General features: G+C 45.3%; 1 protein-coding gene across 1 annotated transcript in view; it reads right to left on the reverse strand.

Moving 5' to 3' along the window:
• Positions 1 to 463: 463 nt before the first annotated feature.
• LOC121616480 (5-hydroxytryptamine receptor 2A-like) overlaps positions 464 to 17,464 on the reverse strand; it is a 35,022-nt gene continuing 18,021 nt past the window's right edge. The window contains exons 2-3 of the mRNA XM_041951261.1: positions 12,597 to 12,797; positions 464 to 1,326 (exon numbers count right to left, since the gene is read on the reverse strand). Of these exons, the coding sequence (XP_041807195.1) occupies positions 464 to 1,326; positions 12,597 to 12,797 (1,064 nt within the window). The remainder of the gene's footprint in view (positions 1,327 to 12,596; positions 12,798 to 17,464) is intronic.

Here is a 17,464-nt window from a genome sequence, read left to right on the forward strand (position 1 = left end):
CAGACAGTCTGAAGGTCTTTAGAAAAAGAATTAGTGAAAAATAAATGACATGTTTTCCAAATCTAATTTCGTTTGCTGGCAGTGTGGAGAGCAGCGCTGAGGCTTTTTGAGATTTAATCCGTGAAACGAGCTCTGATTTTGGGGTAAGTGGTTACGACAGCGTGTTTTTGTTGTCGTGAAGAACTCACAAACGTGGTTCCGCTGATCCAGACCTTGTTTCTGGATCAGAGGCTGGATGAATCTGAGGATCGCTCTGTGTAAAGGTTTAACCTTTGTTTTCATTTGGGACCTCATGAGCTCAGTCTTTGTAAAATCCTGACTGGGAGGCACTTTGTCTTTGGCACTTTGATGCTAAACCTCGAGTCCTTCACGCTCGAGTCTGAAGTGACCCCAGAAGTCATGTTTGATCCATGACCGGCACAGGATCGACCTTGATGCAGGGTTTTATTTCAGCTTGATGCACTCACACACAGCTCTCGTCCTTGTCTCCATGACCTTTGTCCGGCCTACGCTTCTCTGTTTCCTGTCCAGGTAAAGAGAAGTCCTTCACTTCGCCACTAGAGTGCGCCTCTCCGTTTCGTAACTTCCCGACATCGCCCAGGGGCAGCTGGGTGGAGTTGTAAGCCAGCGGCGGGATGGTGTTCACCAGTATGAGCTGGAGAGGCTTCTTCTCAGGCTGGTACTGGCAGTGAACGTAGCGCAGGAATGCCGCTCGGTACGTTTTATTAAACAGCGTGTAGACCAGTGGATTTACTGCGGAGGACAGGTATCCCACCCAGACGAAAACGTTCAGCAGGCCTCCCATGAGTCCTGCGTCACACACCGCCGGGTCGCACACCACCACCAGCACGTTGGTGACGAAAAACGGGCACCACATGACCACAAACAGAAAAAACACCACCCCGAGGACCTTAGACGCCTTCTGCTCGTTGCTGATGGACTGCATGGTGCGGCGTCCAAACAGCGAGCCGGAGACGCTCCCGCGAGAGGCTCCCAGGCCGCTGCCGCTTCCTCTGCCGCCGGCCTCGCGGCTTATCGAGTGTCTGAAGAGTTTCTCGGAGGACAGCGAGGTTTGCGGTAAGAAGCTCAAGGTGAAAGTCGTGCTCCATTTGGGCCGCGGGACCAGCTGGTCCAAGCAAAGGGTGGCTTCGTTCTGCAGGGCGTGGATGGTCAGGAAGTAGGTGACGACCATGATGGTGAGGGGCACGAAGAAGGCCACGAAGGAGCCGACCAGCACGAAGTTGTCATCTGTCAGCAGGCAGCTGCCGTCTTTGAAGACCTTGGAGTGGTCTCTGAGTCCCAGCACAGGAATTGGCATGGAGATCCCTGCAGAGAGGAAGGAAACGAGACGAGAAGGAGATTACAAACCCGCTGTGAGCCCAGCAAAGATCTGTGGCAGGAGATAAGAAGCTGCATTTTTAAACTGCTCCAAAACATAAACAATCCAACCTGCATTATATCTGGTGAACAGGAAACACCTGACGAGACGTCACCTCAGATCAAATTTTATCTGCAACGGTTGTTGTTAACAATGAAGCTGTACCTCGACACAGTGGAGCTTTGAGCTAAGTGCTAACATCATTGTGCTAGCATGCTAACTCGGACAATACTAGTCTGTGAAAATGAAAACACGCCGTTTGGCTCTGCTTTATTCACTGAATATTCTTCATCTCGTCCTGATCAGGATGCATCAGGCTGTTGTTCGTTTAGGTAAGAAATCAAACACACACATACACACACACACACACATGCAAACACACATCAAACAGACACACACACACACGCGCACACACACAAACCTGAAGCTACAAACCGACATTTCTGCTGTGATCTTTAGATTCTGTGGTGAGAAGCAGCTTTTATCACCAAACCTTTAAATTCTTGCTGTGTCTTCGGTGCAGGTGCAGTCTGTCACATGTCTCACTGGGCAGGTGCAGCTACCTGTTCACCTTTAAGTGTGTCAGATTTTCCATTAAGTCTGTTTTCCATCTGTCTGTCCGTCACAGAGGGGGAGGACAGCGCAGCGTTGCCTCCACATCTGCTGGTCGGTCTGAGCTCTCTCTGAGTCTGTCGTCATTTTTCTATGAATACGACATCAATTTATTTACCTGTATCATTTCTCAAAGGTGAAGGTCGCTGGTGAGGAAGCTGCTGCTTATAATTTAGTTTCCTCAGTAGATTCATATTCTGTTGCTGCTTCTCTGCAGACTCACGCTACGATAAATCTAATAAGAAATTGTCTAGAAAAAGTTTTGGACGAGCTGTTAGTGGCTCGATCCACATCAGCATGGACTGAGTGGGAGCAGATAAACTGAGCAGTCTTCCCCCCGCCGTGTTCTCATCACCTGCACGAACAGAGATCGAGGGGGAGGAGGAAGAGGAGGAGGGCGACAAGGCTGGAGACAGACGCAGAAACTGCTGCTGCATGTCGGAGGAAAGGTCCAAAGCATCTGAATGCTGTCACTGAATTCATCACATGAATCAGCCAATCAGAATGCTGATGTGATGTCACATGACTTGGTTCCAACCAGACAACAACAAACATCTTTGCAGCCATGACAACGATTTGCTTCTGATGAACTTTCAGAAGGTTGTAAATCAGTTGGCGACGAGCTGGTGGAACATCAAGCTAACAGGCTAATGTTAGCATGTTGTCTTGTTGTTTAATTCGTATCTACAATTGGTGAAACCTAATAAACACACCAGAGAGAACGTGTCAGTCAGTGTTAGACCTCCTGGCAGGTGGATTTTGTGTCCGTTGGACAGAGCCAGGCTAGCAGTTTCCCCCTGTTTCCATTCATTGTGCTAAGCTAAGCTAACCAGCTGTTGGTTGAAGCTTCATACAGACATGGAGTCAACACAGACACAGTCCCGCCCACTCTGTTTGACGGACAGGTGTTTGACGGACAGGTGGTCTCCTCACAGTGATGATACTCATACAGGGGGGAAACAGGCAGTCTGAGCTCGAGTGTAGCTGAGTATTTCCTGACTCATCACAGACACTTTATCCACAGAGTTTAACTGTACTGAGACAGACATGAGAGGGACTGTTAAACAAAGAGACAGAAAAGACCGGCCTCAGCCTCAAAGTGCTGCCTGCTTCATATCAGCCCACACGCACACAGAATCCACAGATCTTCTCCCCGATGGCAACTCTCTGCTCTAAATACATGAAATCAGAGACGAGGACGGGAAAGAAAAGCTGGACACAAGTGGGAGAGAAGATGAAAGGAGAAAGACTCAAAGAGGAGAAGAGGAGAGACGAAGAAAACTGATCAGACGATGTTTCAGTCAATCGACGCTCTCGACTGTCAGCTGTTCAACCATGAGTTCACGTTTTATATACAAATCAAACAGGAAGTGATCACCTGCTGATCCTCTCTGACAAAAACTCACCTGACAACAGCACAAAGTCAATATATTTAAATATCTGCTGATTCTGGATCTGATGCAGCAACACGTTTCAAACACGTTGTGACAGGAGCAGCTAAAACACCTGTTTGGATCATTGCGCAGGTGAGCAGGTTGACTAGTGACAGGTGACGGTCGAGTCGTGACTGGTCAGATAAACAATGAGCTGAAACTCTTCATCATCAAATCATCATCAAATCTCTGGAAACAGGTTTTTTACATTTTGCTGCTGATGAAATTTGGCGTCATGTCACGGCGATGCGTTCACTGCTGCCTCGTTGATTTCACGTTTCGTCACAGAGGTTTGGAGTGTGTCATCGTCTCCCGCCAGTGCCTGTCTGTCCGTCTGTCCTTCTGTCCTTCTGCCTGTCTGTCTGTCTGTCTGTCTGTCTGCCTGCCAACATCTGATCTGAGCTGATAAAAGTATTGATCAGCTCAATCAGCTTCACTTCTTACAGTGTGCTCAGAGGGACATTTTATGTCCTGAGTTTTGTCTACATTCAGGCCGCCTGTGAGGAACACCTGCAGACACTACTCAGGGCAGAAAAAAGAAATTTCAGATATATATTTAATACATTCAGCCACTCAGAAATCTTTTGATCTTGGATACTGATGCATTTGGAGATTTACCGTCTTCATTCTTGATGTTCAGTTGTAGCACACTGACGGGTGCAGACGACGTTAATGTCAGCAGGAGTTGTGGCACGCTCAAATAAAATGCACATAAAGCTCCCCTGAAATATACCAGCTGCCTCTGATCAGTCATGTTGTCCAGGCCCTCCAACACCTGTGTCACAAGGTGTGTTCACCTGTTTAAGGTGTGAAGAACTCATCATTCTGCTCATTTATCCCAGTCCAAAGACTCCTCCTCATGTTTCTGTCCTGAGGAGGAGGAGATCAGTTTCTGGGTCATAAAAACGAGGGAACACACACACACACACACACACACACACACACACACACACGCTCCGGCCTGTGTCTTGTGCTGCAGAGCTTCCAGCCGTCAGCTCTGGGCTGTATCCGCCTGCCTGGTTATTAGACTGCGAGGCTTCAGATCGCAGCAGCAGCAGCAGCAGCAGCAGCTCTGTCTGGATTACACTTTTAATTCCTGCTGTAAAAACGTGCTGAAAGACACTTTGAACTGTCGAGTGAAGAGAGCCGACAAACGGCGTGGTGACAGTGAGCCACAGCTGCTGGCTCTGAGCGTTCCTGTGTGAGTTCATTCATCTCTTCTCTGTCCACATGAATGCAGACAAACGTGTTGTTTATGTCCTCGCTGGCTGGACATGTAGCAGAGGGACGGCATTCTGTCAGGGACGGATTATGAGGACCACGAGGGGACAGATACCACTAGAATGTCTGCCTTTTACAACCAGCAGCCAGTTAGCTTAGCTTAGCACAAAGACTGTAAACAGGGGGAAACAGCTAGCCTGGCTCGTGCATGTCAAAGCCCTCTCTGCATGTGTCCTGTCTGTCTCTACACCATCAGGTGTAGGTGTTACACCATCAGATCAGTGTGAGGGGTCGTCAGATTGATGGGAAAGTTTCTAGACTTTTCTCTCATCTTTGTTTTTTGGTGAAAATTGATCATTTGAACGGTTTTTGAAATGAAACATGTGAGAAGTTTAGAGGAGAAAAGTCTCTCTGGAGGAACCGACGACAGCTCGGAGACTCTGAAACACGACAAACGACCGGATTTGGCAGGACCAGATTTCAATTATAGATTAAAATGATCAAATGTGTCTCCAGTGAATCTGAATTAGTTAAAATATGAGTGAAGTGAAGTAGGAGACAGCTTCAGTCCAACAGTTCAACTCTGAACATGAAAGATAATCACATATTAGATGAGAGACGGAGCAGATGGAGTTTAATCTGAAAACATCTGAAAACATGTTGAAATAAAGTGTGAGTACCATCTATTCCTTATATTGTGGGGACATAAATCTGTTTAGGTTAAGATTAGGTTAAGTTTAGGTTAAGATTAGGTTATGGTTTAGGGAAGATGTAAAATTTAGGTTTAGGTTAGGCTTAGGTTAAGGTTAAGTTTAGGCAAATAGTGGTTTTGATTTGGGTAAGTTTTCAGGGAATTAATACAGTTTATTTATTTATGTCCTCAAAAGTGATGAAAACATGTGTGTGTGTATGTGTGTGTGTTTGGTGTGTGTGTGTGTGTTTGGTGTGTGTGTGTGTTTGGTGTGTATGTGTGTGTGTGCGTGTTTGGTGTGTGTGTGTATGTGTGTGTTTGGTGTATATGTGTGTGTGTTTGTGTGTGTGCGTGTTTGTGTGTGTGTGTTTGTGTGTGTGTGCGTGTTTGGTGTGTGTGTGTGTTTGGTGTGTGTGTGTGTGTGTTTGGTGTATATTGTGTGTGTTTGGTGTGTGTGTGTGTGGGGGGGGGTGTGTTTGGTGTGTATGTGTGTGTGTTTGTGTGTGTGTGCATGTTTGGTGTGTGTGTGTGTGCTTGTGTTTGTGTGTGTGTGTGTGTTTGGTGTGTATGTGTGTGTGTGCGTGTTTGGTGTGTGTGTGTGTGTGTGTGTCTGTGTGTGTGTGTGTTTGGTGAAGAGGAACACATTTGTGAAGAAACGCATGAACATTTCAGTCTGTATTATGAAATTTGGAATGTCACACACACACACACACACACACACACACACACTCTCAGCATGCTGTCATGCGTGTCAGTGTGTGTGTGTGTGTACACCCCCTCTCCTCCTCTGTGCAACAATGTGTAAGTCCTGATGTTACGTCCAATCAGATCAGAGCGTGACCGCGACTCACCGCAGGAACATTAGCAGGCTGAACGCCAGCCGCCACAGTCCCACGAGGAAGCATCAGCACTTCTCCTCCTCCTCCTCCTCCTCCTCCCCCTCCTCCCCCTCCTCCTCCTCCAACGAGAAAACCAAACATTTAAACCAACCCTGAAATAATCCAGTTGGGCGCTGAGGCGTGTTCGGCCGCCTGAGGGCGGGACCTGTTGCCCGCCACGCCGACATCACGTTATTTAACTGTTGGTCCTGTCGACTCTGAGCAGCTTCAGCTTTTTCAGCTTTGGCCTCCAGCTGTTTGCATGTACAGGTCAAACTCTACAAAGGCAGAAGGACTGAGCCTGAAGCTGCGAGCCGCGTCCTGAACTTCACTGTGAGGCGTTAAATACGTACAGCAGGTTTCTGATGTGGCGAGCTGAGGGCCACGCCACGGCTGGGCTGTGTATTCTGCAGCTTAAATCAGTGGAGGGTAACCCCTGAAACATACGTACAGCGCAGAGGAAATGAGGACAAGCAGAAAGAAGCCCGCCGGCGTGGGACTGTGGTAGAAGTGTGTTTATAAGATGAGGAGCGTTAACATGCACACGGCGCTCCAACAACAGCTAATCCCAATTATGGTTTCCTCCGCTGACTTCCCCTCAGATCACACGCTCGGCTTCACGGAGGAAACGGCAGCGGAACAGTTCTCTGAATGCTAAACATCACCAAAACAAACTGTAACGTCTCCCAGCCGTCTCTCGAAGCCTCTGAAGGCAACACGCAGCCCGTTTCCTGTCAGAGACGAACTGAACAGGCGACAAACTGCTGATCAGGATCTGCCTTTGACAGAAGACTCAGCTGCCAGGTAAAAACACAACGCTCTAACATGTAGCTGCCTCAACCAAAACCAGACCGGTTTCTGCGGTTCTGTTCTTTAGACCAGATCTGTAGTCCGCGTTGTGTCGGCTGCTCAGTCTCAGTCTGTGACGCTGGTCAAACAAACTGAAAGGACACATTTCAGCCAACAGAAACATCCTCCAGACAGGAAGTGAGAGCATCCAATGGGCTTTATGATGGAGGGAACTCAGACTGTACCATGAGCAGAGTACAGAGGGGGGGGTCACTGTTTCAGGGAATAAGTACCCCAACAAATCCACATTGTTCAAACGTTAGAAAAATGAACTAGACGTAGTTTTGTTGTTGGGTTTGTTGAGCTTCCAGTGTAAAAGCAAAGGACAGGTGCTCCTCAAGAGGAACTATGGTTGGAGCTGAAGCATTTACAGGTACAGGTGCAGGTGTAAGTGCAGGTGCAGGTGCAGGTGTAAATGCAGGTGCAGGTGCAGGTGTGAGTGCAGGTGCAGGTGTAGTTGCAGGTGCAGGTGCAGGTGCAGGTGTAGGTGCAGGTGTAGGTGTAGGTGCAGGTGTAAGTGCAGGTGCAGGTGCAGGTGCAGGTGCAGGTGTAAGTGCAGGTGCAGGTGTAAGTGCAGGTGCAGATGTAGGTGCAGGTGTAGGTGTAGGTGTAGGTGCAGGTGTAGGTGCAGGTGTAAGTGCAGGTGTAAGTACAGGTGCAGGTGTAGGTGTAAGTACAGGTGCAGGTGTAGGTGCAGGTGCAGGTGTAAGTGTAGGTGCAGGTGTAACTTCAGGTGCAGGTGTAAGTTCAGGTCCAGGTGCAGGTCCACAGTAATCTCACAGAGGAAGACGAACACTCATCATCATTAGTTTGGTCCAGTAGATGGTTGTGCGTGTCGAGTGTGTCACCTGCTGCAGAACAACACGGTAAAACTAACGAGAACTTTTCTCCAGATCTGACATTAGTGACACGACTGCATTAAGAATGTAAACGATTAGCGACTCACAGCTGTCGCGCTTTGGATCTGGACTTGGAGGGAAAGCTAAATGATCAGCGGCTCCGGCACGGCTCTGTCATTAGCAGCCGCGGCGCGGGACGACAGAGCTAATGAAGTGGAGGCAAACAGGAAGCAAACACAGACCTCGGGGCCTCGGAGGAGCTCAGAGACCTTAAACGAGGCCGACAGCTCACTCCAGTCCGATCAGTGCCTTTGTTTGTTGGTTTAATGAACCGAGCTGCTGCTTTTGGTGGAAAATCTTCTCTCTCTGGTTCTTTAACCATTTTTTCAAGCTGCCCCCCCTCAACGACCTCCTCCTACCTGCCCCACCTCACCAGGCCCAACATAAAGAGCTGCTACTGAACTCACTCACACAATGATTCTTTCGTGATAATGATCCGTCATATCGGCTGACTTCAGCGGACTCATGATGATTTGCTGGACTGTTAATGTCAGAGGTTCTGATCTTTGAGTTCTCTCTCTGGAGAGATGGAGGGTTTGTGGGACTCTGTAGACTTCAGGTATTCATCCTCGTCTGGAGGTCAGACAACATGAACCGTTCACGCTCTTATACGACAAACTACAGCGACATCTCTGTCTGAGAGTTTCTCCAGTTTGTGATTAAATGTCGATCACGCCTAAACCACCTTTAACTAATCATCTAATCAATAATCTTTCAGAGCACACTCTCCATTTCCAGTCACCACGAAAGCCCTCGAGGACGCAGAGTCAGATCTTCTTCCTGTTCCAGCCTGCTCGGACCGCCTGATCACTGACATTCACGCTGAACGGCTGTTTCATTAGTGCTCCATTATTCAGTGATTGGACTGACCTTCCTCGTCGCTCGAGTGAAGTCTACTCCACGACCCCCATCAGGACCTCCGTACGGTCCACTAAAGTTTCCAGCAGTCTCACTCGATGACTCAGTTTCATGCAGGAAAATGTTCTTATTTGCTTGGATGAAGATTGATAACTCTCTGTGTGCATGTCTGTACGGTCAATATGACGCCACGGCCGGGAGATGTTAGCTTAGAATAGCATGAAAACCAGCTAACGTGGTCTGTTCAAAACCTCTAAAGACCAGATATTAAAACTCATTTATAAAAAACAAAGTTGCGGTTTTACAGTGGATTATGAGCTCAACAGCTGATTGGACGAGAAGCAGGAAGTCACCTGGGGATATTTTACTACTGAAAGCTGTGAAAGCTGCATCTCTTTGTAACATTTTGTGTTTCCTTGTAGTCTTTTTTTGAGATCATCTCACAGCGTGTGCGACAATACGAAGATAAAACAAGACTCCGACATCAGGATCACTCAGATATGTTGCTGTAAATGATGCAAACATGTCGGCTAATAACGAAAAAAGAAATCAGCTCCAATCAGACAATAACTGATTGTAGGAGCCACATTAAAGTTTATTTTGTTTGCACTCATATTTTAGTGTTTTCTGCATTTCGTGAGATTGCGTCCTCTATAGGTGGTGAACGGTGCCACCACCACCGGGTAAATGGTTGCCAGTTGCACCTGACTGGCAGGCGGCAGGAGACAGTCATTGACCTCGCCGCCTACGATGCTGCTCACCTGTGCTGAATCAGTTGTGCTGTTTACTAGACTTTATCTTTTGCATCCTTTTGTTTGTACTTTCTTTTATTTGTAATAAAACCGGCAATAATTCCAGTCGACCATCTCGTTGGATTATTAAGGGTGTGAGTCTGACACGGTGAAATCTGCCTTCTGGTCTGACAGATTGGGGCTAAACGAAAAGCCAAAACCTGTTTTTGCCATCACACTGCTGGTTTGTTTTTGCAGATTGCAAACTGAAATGTTTTCAGCTGGACGTGAAATCATGCAGATCTTATTTTCCTCCTTGTTTTCAGCCAGCGAGGGTAAATAAGAGCCCCCCCCCCCACCTCCATCACTGAGAGGCTGCAGGCCTTCGTCCGCTGCGCCATCATTACATTTCCTGCTCATCTACGTTCATTGACCTGAGCAGCTGAAACCAGGCAGGCAGAAGCCAATTATTAGGACCTGATTGTTCCCTCACCTCCGTAAAGATTATACGGCATCGTGAACGTCACACGGGAAAATTGCATCTCATGAGCAGCTGACTGCGCTCCTCCTCCTCCTCCTCCTCCAGGTTTGTGGTATAACTGAAGCATTCAGTTTATCCATTTCTGAGCTCTTTTCCACCTGCATGTTGCTCCACTTGTTGCTGTGATCGTAGACGGACTCTATGTTTGATCCACGACCACAAACACACCTCCACCTTTCCTCTAAAGCCACGCCGCGGCGTCCGTCCGTCCTCCACTTTGGTGCAGACTGAAATTTACTCCACAAAGTCCTGGTCGGCCTGAGGATGAATCCACATTCTGGATCCTTAAATGACTTTATGTTCTAGTTTTACTTTGAGAAACATTATTCTGGAATTGTTGCCCCCCCAATCTCAGTACTTCAGATAGACTCCGCCTCTTTTTAGACTCAATCACGTGACTCACCTGTTGCCAGGTAACTTGAGATGTTCTACCAGCTGTTTTCTTTTAGCACTTCACAGCTTTTCCAGTCTTTTGTTGTCACTGTTAAAACCTTTTAGAAACGTGTTGCTGCATCAAATTCTAAATGAGGAAATCATTTTCAAAATCAAAGAATTGTTGTAAGTTTCATTTGTGCTATTTTCATTTACATATGAGACAAATGTAATAAAACAAAAGAAATGACCAACGGAACCAAACAACAATAGACCAATCCCATCACAGCGAGCAAAAACAACAAAAACTTCATCAAGCTTTATTAGCAACAACAATATAATATTGTAGGAAACAAACATCATGTAGTGACTTGATGATAACTTCATCGACACTGTTGCCTCGTTGTGTTGACGATTGATTTGGGCAGCTTCACGTTTCAAAACAAACTTATTTTTTGAAGTTAGTAGTGCAGAAATGTCATTTGTAGATAAATACAGAAAATGACCAATTTAATATGAGTTAAGACTTTATTCTACAGGTGCCATCATTACTGCTTAGCCCTGAGAAAATAACTCATCTGCAACCCATTAACATCTTTTCCATTATCCATCCATTATCTATACATCGCTGAATCCTTTGCAGGAGCCTATCCCAGCCATCTCTCAGGCGAAGGCAGGTCGCCAGCCTACCACAGGGCTACACATATAGACAAACAACCACGCACACCACTCATTCACACCTACAGACAATTTAGAGTTATCAGTTAACCTCAGCATGTTTTTGGACTGTGGGAGGAAAACCCACGCTGCACAGGGAGAACATGCAAACTCCACACACATTTTGTGTGTTTGGTTGTATTTTGTGTATTTGGTTGTATTTTGTGTATTTGTTTGTATTTTGTGTATTTGGTTGTATTTTCTGTGTTAGGTTGTATTTTGTGTATTAGGTTGTATTTTCTGTGTTAGGTTGTATTTTGTGTATTTGGTTGTATTTTCTGTGTTAGGTTGTATTTTGTGTATTTGGTTGTATTTTGTGTATTTGTTGTATTTGTGTATTTGGTTGTATTTTCTGTGTTTGGTTGTATTTTGTGTATTTGGTTGTATTTTGTGTATTTGGTCATTTTTTCTGTATTTGGTTGTATTTTGTGTATTTGGTCATTTTTTCTGTGCTAGGTTGTATTTTGTGTATTTGGTTGTATTTTGTGTATTTGGTTGTATTTTCTGTGTTTGGTTGTATTTTGTGTATTTGGTTGTATTTTGTGTATTTGGCCATTTTTTCTGTATTTGGTTGTATTTTGTGTATTTGGTTGTATTTTGTATATTTGGATGTATTTTGTGTATTTGGTTGTATTTTCTGTGTTTGGTTGTATTTTATGTATTTGGTTGTATTTTGTGTATTTGGTTGTATTTTCTGTGTTAGGTTGTATTTTGTGTATTTGGTTGTATTTTGTGTATTTGGTTGTATTTTCTGTGTTAGGTTGTATTTTGTGTATTTGGTTGTATTTTGTGTATTTGTTGTATTTGTGTATTTGGTTGTATTTTCTGTGTTTGGTTGTATTTTGTGTATTTGGCTGTATTTTGTGTATTTGGTCATTTTTTCTGTATTTGGTTGTATTTTGTGTATTTGGTCATTTTTTCTGTGTTAGGTTGTATTTTGTGTATTTGGTTGTATTTTGTGTATTTGGTTGTATTTTCTGTGTTTGGTTGTATTTTGTGTATTTGGTTGTATTTTGTGTATTTGGTTGTATTTTCTACGTTTGGTTGTATTTTGTGTATTTGGTTGTATTTTGTGCATTTGGTTGTATTTTCTGTATTTGGTTGTATTTTCTACGTTTGGTTGTATTTTGTGTATTTGGTTGTATTTTGTGTATTTGGTCATTTTTTCTGTATTTGGTTGTATTTTGTGTATTTGGTTGTATTTTCTGTATTTGGTTGTATTTTGTGTATTTGGTTGTATTTTCTGTAGTATGTTTGTTTGAAATATTTTTGTTTGACAGGTTTTGGTATTTCGTGAGTCATGTTTGAACATTCGACGGAGTATAAACACGATAAAAACTTTGAGTAGATTTAAGCTGCGTATCGGAGCTCAATCACAACACGTCTGTCATTTTTCTACTCTGTTTGTGTTCTTACCCGCTGAAATCGTCCACACCGCCATGATCTTGATGCGGGCCTTGGTGTGGGAGTTGAAGCGGCTGTGGTGGATCGGGTTGCGTATGCCGATGTATCGATCCAGAGAGATGGCGCAGAGGTGCATGATGGACGCCGTGGAGAACAGGACGTCCAGGTAGATCCAGATGGGACAAAGGTCAGAGGGCAGCGGCCACCCGTAATCTGCATGAGGGATGCAAAGGTTAGTATCCTGGTCCTGATCACATCTGCTGGATCAAGACTTCTGCTGTAGTAAACCTTCACTGACATTTCAACAGGGCGACAATCACATTGACCTTCAGACGATCACAGCACTCGTTCTGCCTGTTCTGTCACGGTTCCAGTGTCTGTGGTCGTGACCACGCTGACGCCGACCAGCCTGCCTAAACCGTGCGCTCGTCTCTTTGAGCCATAATGATCCAGATCCTGATGAGCAACGTGTTTTTGGCTTCATTGTCAGCTTCAGGTTGAGGACTCTTATCTCAGACTGCATGAGGGGAAGTGTTGGATTTGCACTGTGGCGTTCAGGGAGCCCTGGTTTTCAGGGCTGTTAGGCCAACGTACACATTCGTGCATGTGAACACAGTTTCCTGGAGAAAAGAAATCCATCAACCTGCTGACAATAAAACCACCAACTCAAGCTTGTTCACTCACAGAATAACATGTTATATGTTGTAAAACAACCTGTGATTCAGTGCATGTTAGTGTCAACTGTAAAACGTCACTGTGTGTTGTTGCTGCTGCTGTTTCACCTGAGGAGGCATGTCATGTGGGTTTTCATTAGTTGCTATGGTGACCGGGGCGTCTGGACTCCAGCTGATGAAGCTGTAAACATGACGTCACATGGAGCGACCTCCTGAATTCATGTTAAAATCACTTGACCGAAGTACATCAAACCATCAGCAGCCATGGTGTGTGCGTGACTTTGCTCCAACACAACACGACGATGTGTGTCATGTGACCTGGACGTTTGTGTGTGTGTGTGTGGTTACTGTGTGTCGGAGCGTTCAGTGCTGACTTCCTGTCTGATGATCACACGCCTTCATGAAGCTTTCCTTTGAACTTTAATTAAATGCTGTATTTGAGCTTATCAGCTTTATGCTCTTTTGTCTGTACGCAGGCTACGCTTTTTAAATCCGTCAGGGTAACCATGGTAACGAGCACGTGAATTTGAAAAGTTAAAAGGACCAAAGGTGTGTTCAGTGTCCTGTTTCTGTCTGTCTGTGAGACATGAGGTCCAGTTCACAGTCCGGACTGAGAATCACAGCCAGGTTTTCCAGGTGACACCACAGGTAAAAATAAACACATCAGGTTCAGTGAAGTGCAGCCTGTGACTCCATGTTTACGCCTCTGGATCAGAGGGGGGGCTCAGGCTGAGGCTCACAGAAAAGAAAGTCATGATGCATTTATGGTGAAATGGTTCCAAACCCTTTTCTAGCTTGTATTCCAGCCTACGTGGCCCAGCATCATGTTATGCTATCCAGCGGGGCGAACATGGGGGCACCAGGGGGTCTCCTGTACCTCAGGGTTCTCTGAGGGAGGCAGCTTGAAGAACAAAGAACATCACTGAAGGAAATACTGCAGTTTTAGAAGCAGCTGACTGCTCATTTCTGGTGATTGTTGCTCTACAGCTCGTCTGTTAGCGTCCAGTAACGACAGACTGGAACAGCACTGGTTTCTGTCCCTGACTGGACCCTGTAGTGAAACTGTTTCACACACTCGTTAGCTGTCGCTAGCCTCTAAATGCTAATTACACAGTGAGCACACAGTGATAAATGGAATGAGTCATACAGGTGGAACATGGCTGAAGGCTCTAAAACTCACACACACACGTTCACATATCACACACACACACATGTTCACGTATCTCTCTCTCACACAGACACACACAAACACACTTGTTCATATATCACACACACACACACACACACACACACAGACAGCAGGGCACCTGCTCCTGCTCTCTAAATATAGTCGTGTAAATTGAAATCAATCAGCTGCAGGTGGAAATGATGTTATACAATATTCTGAATATTAGCGTGAACGGACGCAGGTGTGTTTCATCAGCCATCAAGGTGAGGCAGGTTTATTTATGGAGGCCATTCATTACACAGTTTAAAGGTGCAGCGCAATTAAAAACAGAGAAGAAGAAAATAAGAAACAGATGAACATTTCTTTAAAAATCTAATTTTATTTATTTAACAGCAGGACTCTAGTTAACTGCATTTCCTGTTTTATTTTGTAGTAGCTCTCCTTCATGCATTCCTGTAAATTTTTATGATCAGTCAGTTTTATGATCACCTGTTCTGGATTATCCAATCAGACCTCCCAGTACTTATAGTCCTGCTGTCAGACCTGTTGGCCAGCTGGTCCTGGTTCTCCCTGCAGATCAGCAGACCTTTATTCTACTTCTTCGTTGTGTTTTATCTCTGCTCATGTGTGAATGCAGATTATTGACTTCCTGTTTGGATCTTTGTGTATCTGAGTTCTGCTCATCACTCTCAGAGAAACACCGGTTTGAGTGGTGGAGGAGGAGGAGGAGGTGCAGTGTGGTGGATGTAGATGCTGTATTTTAACACAGTGGAGCTAAAGACAGAAGAACAAGCTGCTGCAGCTCAGCTGCCACAACCAAAAAAACCCGAAACAAAACCAGAACCAGAATTTGTGAGCTGGGCGCAGAAACATGACGCGGTATCAGGAACCTGCTGAAGACAGTGGTGATCACATTCAGGTTCAGTCTGATGAGTCTGCTGGCAGGTTTAATAATGACGATGATCACACGGCTCATATTGTTCATCCTGGACACTGATTGGTCGCTCTGCCCACCTGATGGATGAAGAATAATAAACCCATTTAAATTATTCTTTGATGATAGAAGTTAGCTCATGTATAGGATCTATTTGTGTTTACTGCCCACAGAAAGGATCAGAACTGGTCAGGGGGTCCGTGTTCAGGGACCCTCCTCCTGCCTGTCTGTCATTCCCTCCACACATCAGGTGAGGGACCACCTCATCAAGGCTTTTATTATTTGGGAGGAGATGACTCATCTGTGCCACTCCACGTCACCATGGTCACCGGCAGACTCTCAGCTGTCATCACCTCCTCCTCCTCCTCCTCCTCCCTCTCATCGCTCCTGCTCTCTGATTTCCTCTTCTGTGTTTTTTCCTTGCTTTTCATTCCGTCGTCCTCTGCTGGTCATCATGGGCTCAAACCTGTGGAGACACATGCAGCTGAGGAAACAGCCTTCGTTCTTCTCTTCTTCTTCAGTTCTTCAGCTTCCTCTCCAGCCGGAGAGATTCTGGTTGCCTGCACAACTACGACTTCACTAAAACACTTCAATAAGTACACAAATGGAAACTCTGACCCTGCCAGATGAAAAGTTAGAGGAGGACAAGTCGTGAAATAAATTCTCACAGCACTGATCTCGTCTTACTGACCATTTGTAGCACTTTACAACACAACAGCATTCATCCATTCACACAGTCATAGACTGACGGCAGTCTGTCAGCAGCCCCAGCAGACCACTCCACGGAAGATCCAGTCTGCTCTTTAAAGCCTCTACACATAGATTTTCATGATTATCTGACATAAAAAGCTCCATGAACAAGAGGAAATCTGACTAAATTTAGTGAGATCAAACATTAATACAGGTTTGGCAGACCCGTGTTCAGTCGCTGTGGGGTTCAGGCTTAAAAACTTCAGCATGGATGTTGCTTTGTGGCTGATCCTTTATTCTCAGTGGCCTATAGCATGAGAAGAACAGAGATTTCCCCCTCAGGGACCGATAAAGTATCACATAATTACCAACTCCACGACCTCTATTGGTGATGACCTGGAACAACAGTGAATTATCCCCCAAAGAGAAATTCTTTCCCCCACAAGCACAAAAATAAGTGAAAAGCAGTGAAACCTCCCACAGGACCAGCTGAGATGTGACTTGTTGCTCCCACGCCTGCTGTCACATGTTCAGGTGTCACCTTTACCTCTCAAAAAGCCTTGAGCCGATGTTTTGGCATCCTGGCTTGTTAAACCTCAACATCTCCAGGGGAGTCAGACCACGGGAAAGACTTCGACTGTGACATCATTTCTCTGTAGATGACGCCAATCAGCCCAGTCAGCTGTGCACCAGGTTCAATCTATGAAAGGCACACAGTTTCCTTCCTGTTCAGGAGCTGCATCGCTGCTCAGAGCAGCCTTAAGCACACGTGTGTTTGAGCTAAAACTTTATGGAAAATGTAAAATAATAAAGACAGTCTGCAGATCAAATGCTGTGACCACGACACAGGACGCTGAGCTCGCGTGTCTTTAAAATGGAAAAAGTGGAAATGAAATCAGAAGTGAAAAAGTCTGTCAGGAATGTTTATTGTCCAAACTCTGTCGTGTCTTTGATACTGTGTCTAATACTGCATCTAATACTGTGTCTAATACTGTGTTTGATACTGTGATACTGTGTTTGATACTGTGTTTGATACTGTGATACTGTGTTTGATACTGTGATACTGTGTCTAATACTGTGTTTGATACTGTGATACTGTGTCTAATACTGTGTTTGATACTGTGATACTGTGTTTGATACTGTGTTTGATACTGTGATACTGTGTCTAATACTGTGTTTGATACTGTGATACTGTGTTTGATACTGTGTTTGATACTGTGATACTGTGTCTAATACTGTGTTTGATACTGTGATACTGTGTTTGATACTGTGTTTGATACTGTGTCTCATGGCCCAGAGTTCCAGCGAGGACAGCGGGGGGCTTTTGTGGTTTGTGACTCTTTCACACACAGCCATGAAACAACAGCTGCACTCATGAATGTTTTAAACACGTTCAGCTTGTGTTACAGAGACG

The sequence above is a fragment of the Chelmon rostratus genome, chromosome 13 (assembly GCF_017976325.1).
Source record: "Chelmon rostratus isolate fCheRos1 chromosome 13, fCheRos1.pri, whole genome shotgun sequence".
Taxonomy (NCBI): domain Eukaryota; kingdom Metazoa; phylum Chordata; class Actinopteri; order Chaetodontiformes; family Chaetodontidae; genus Chelmon; species Chelmon rostratus.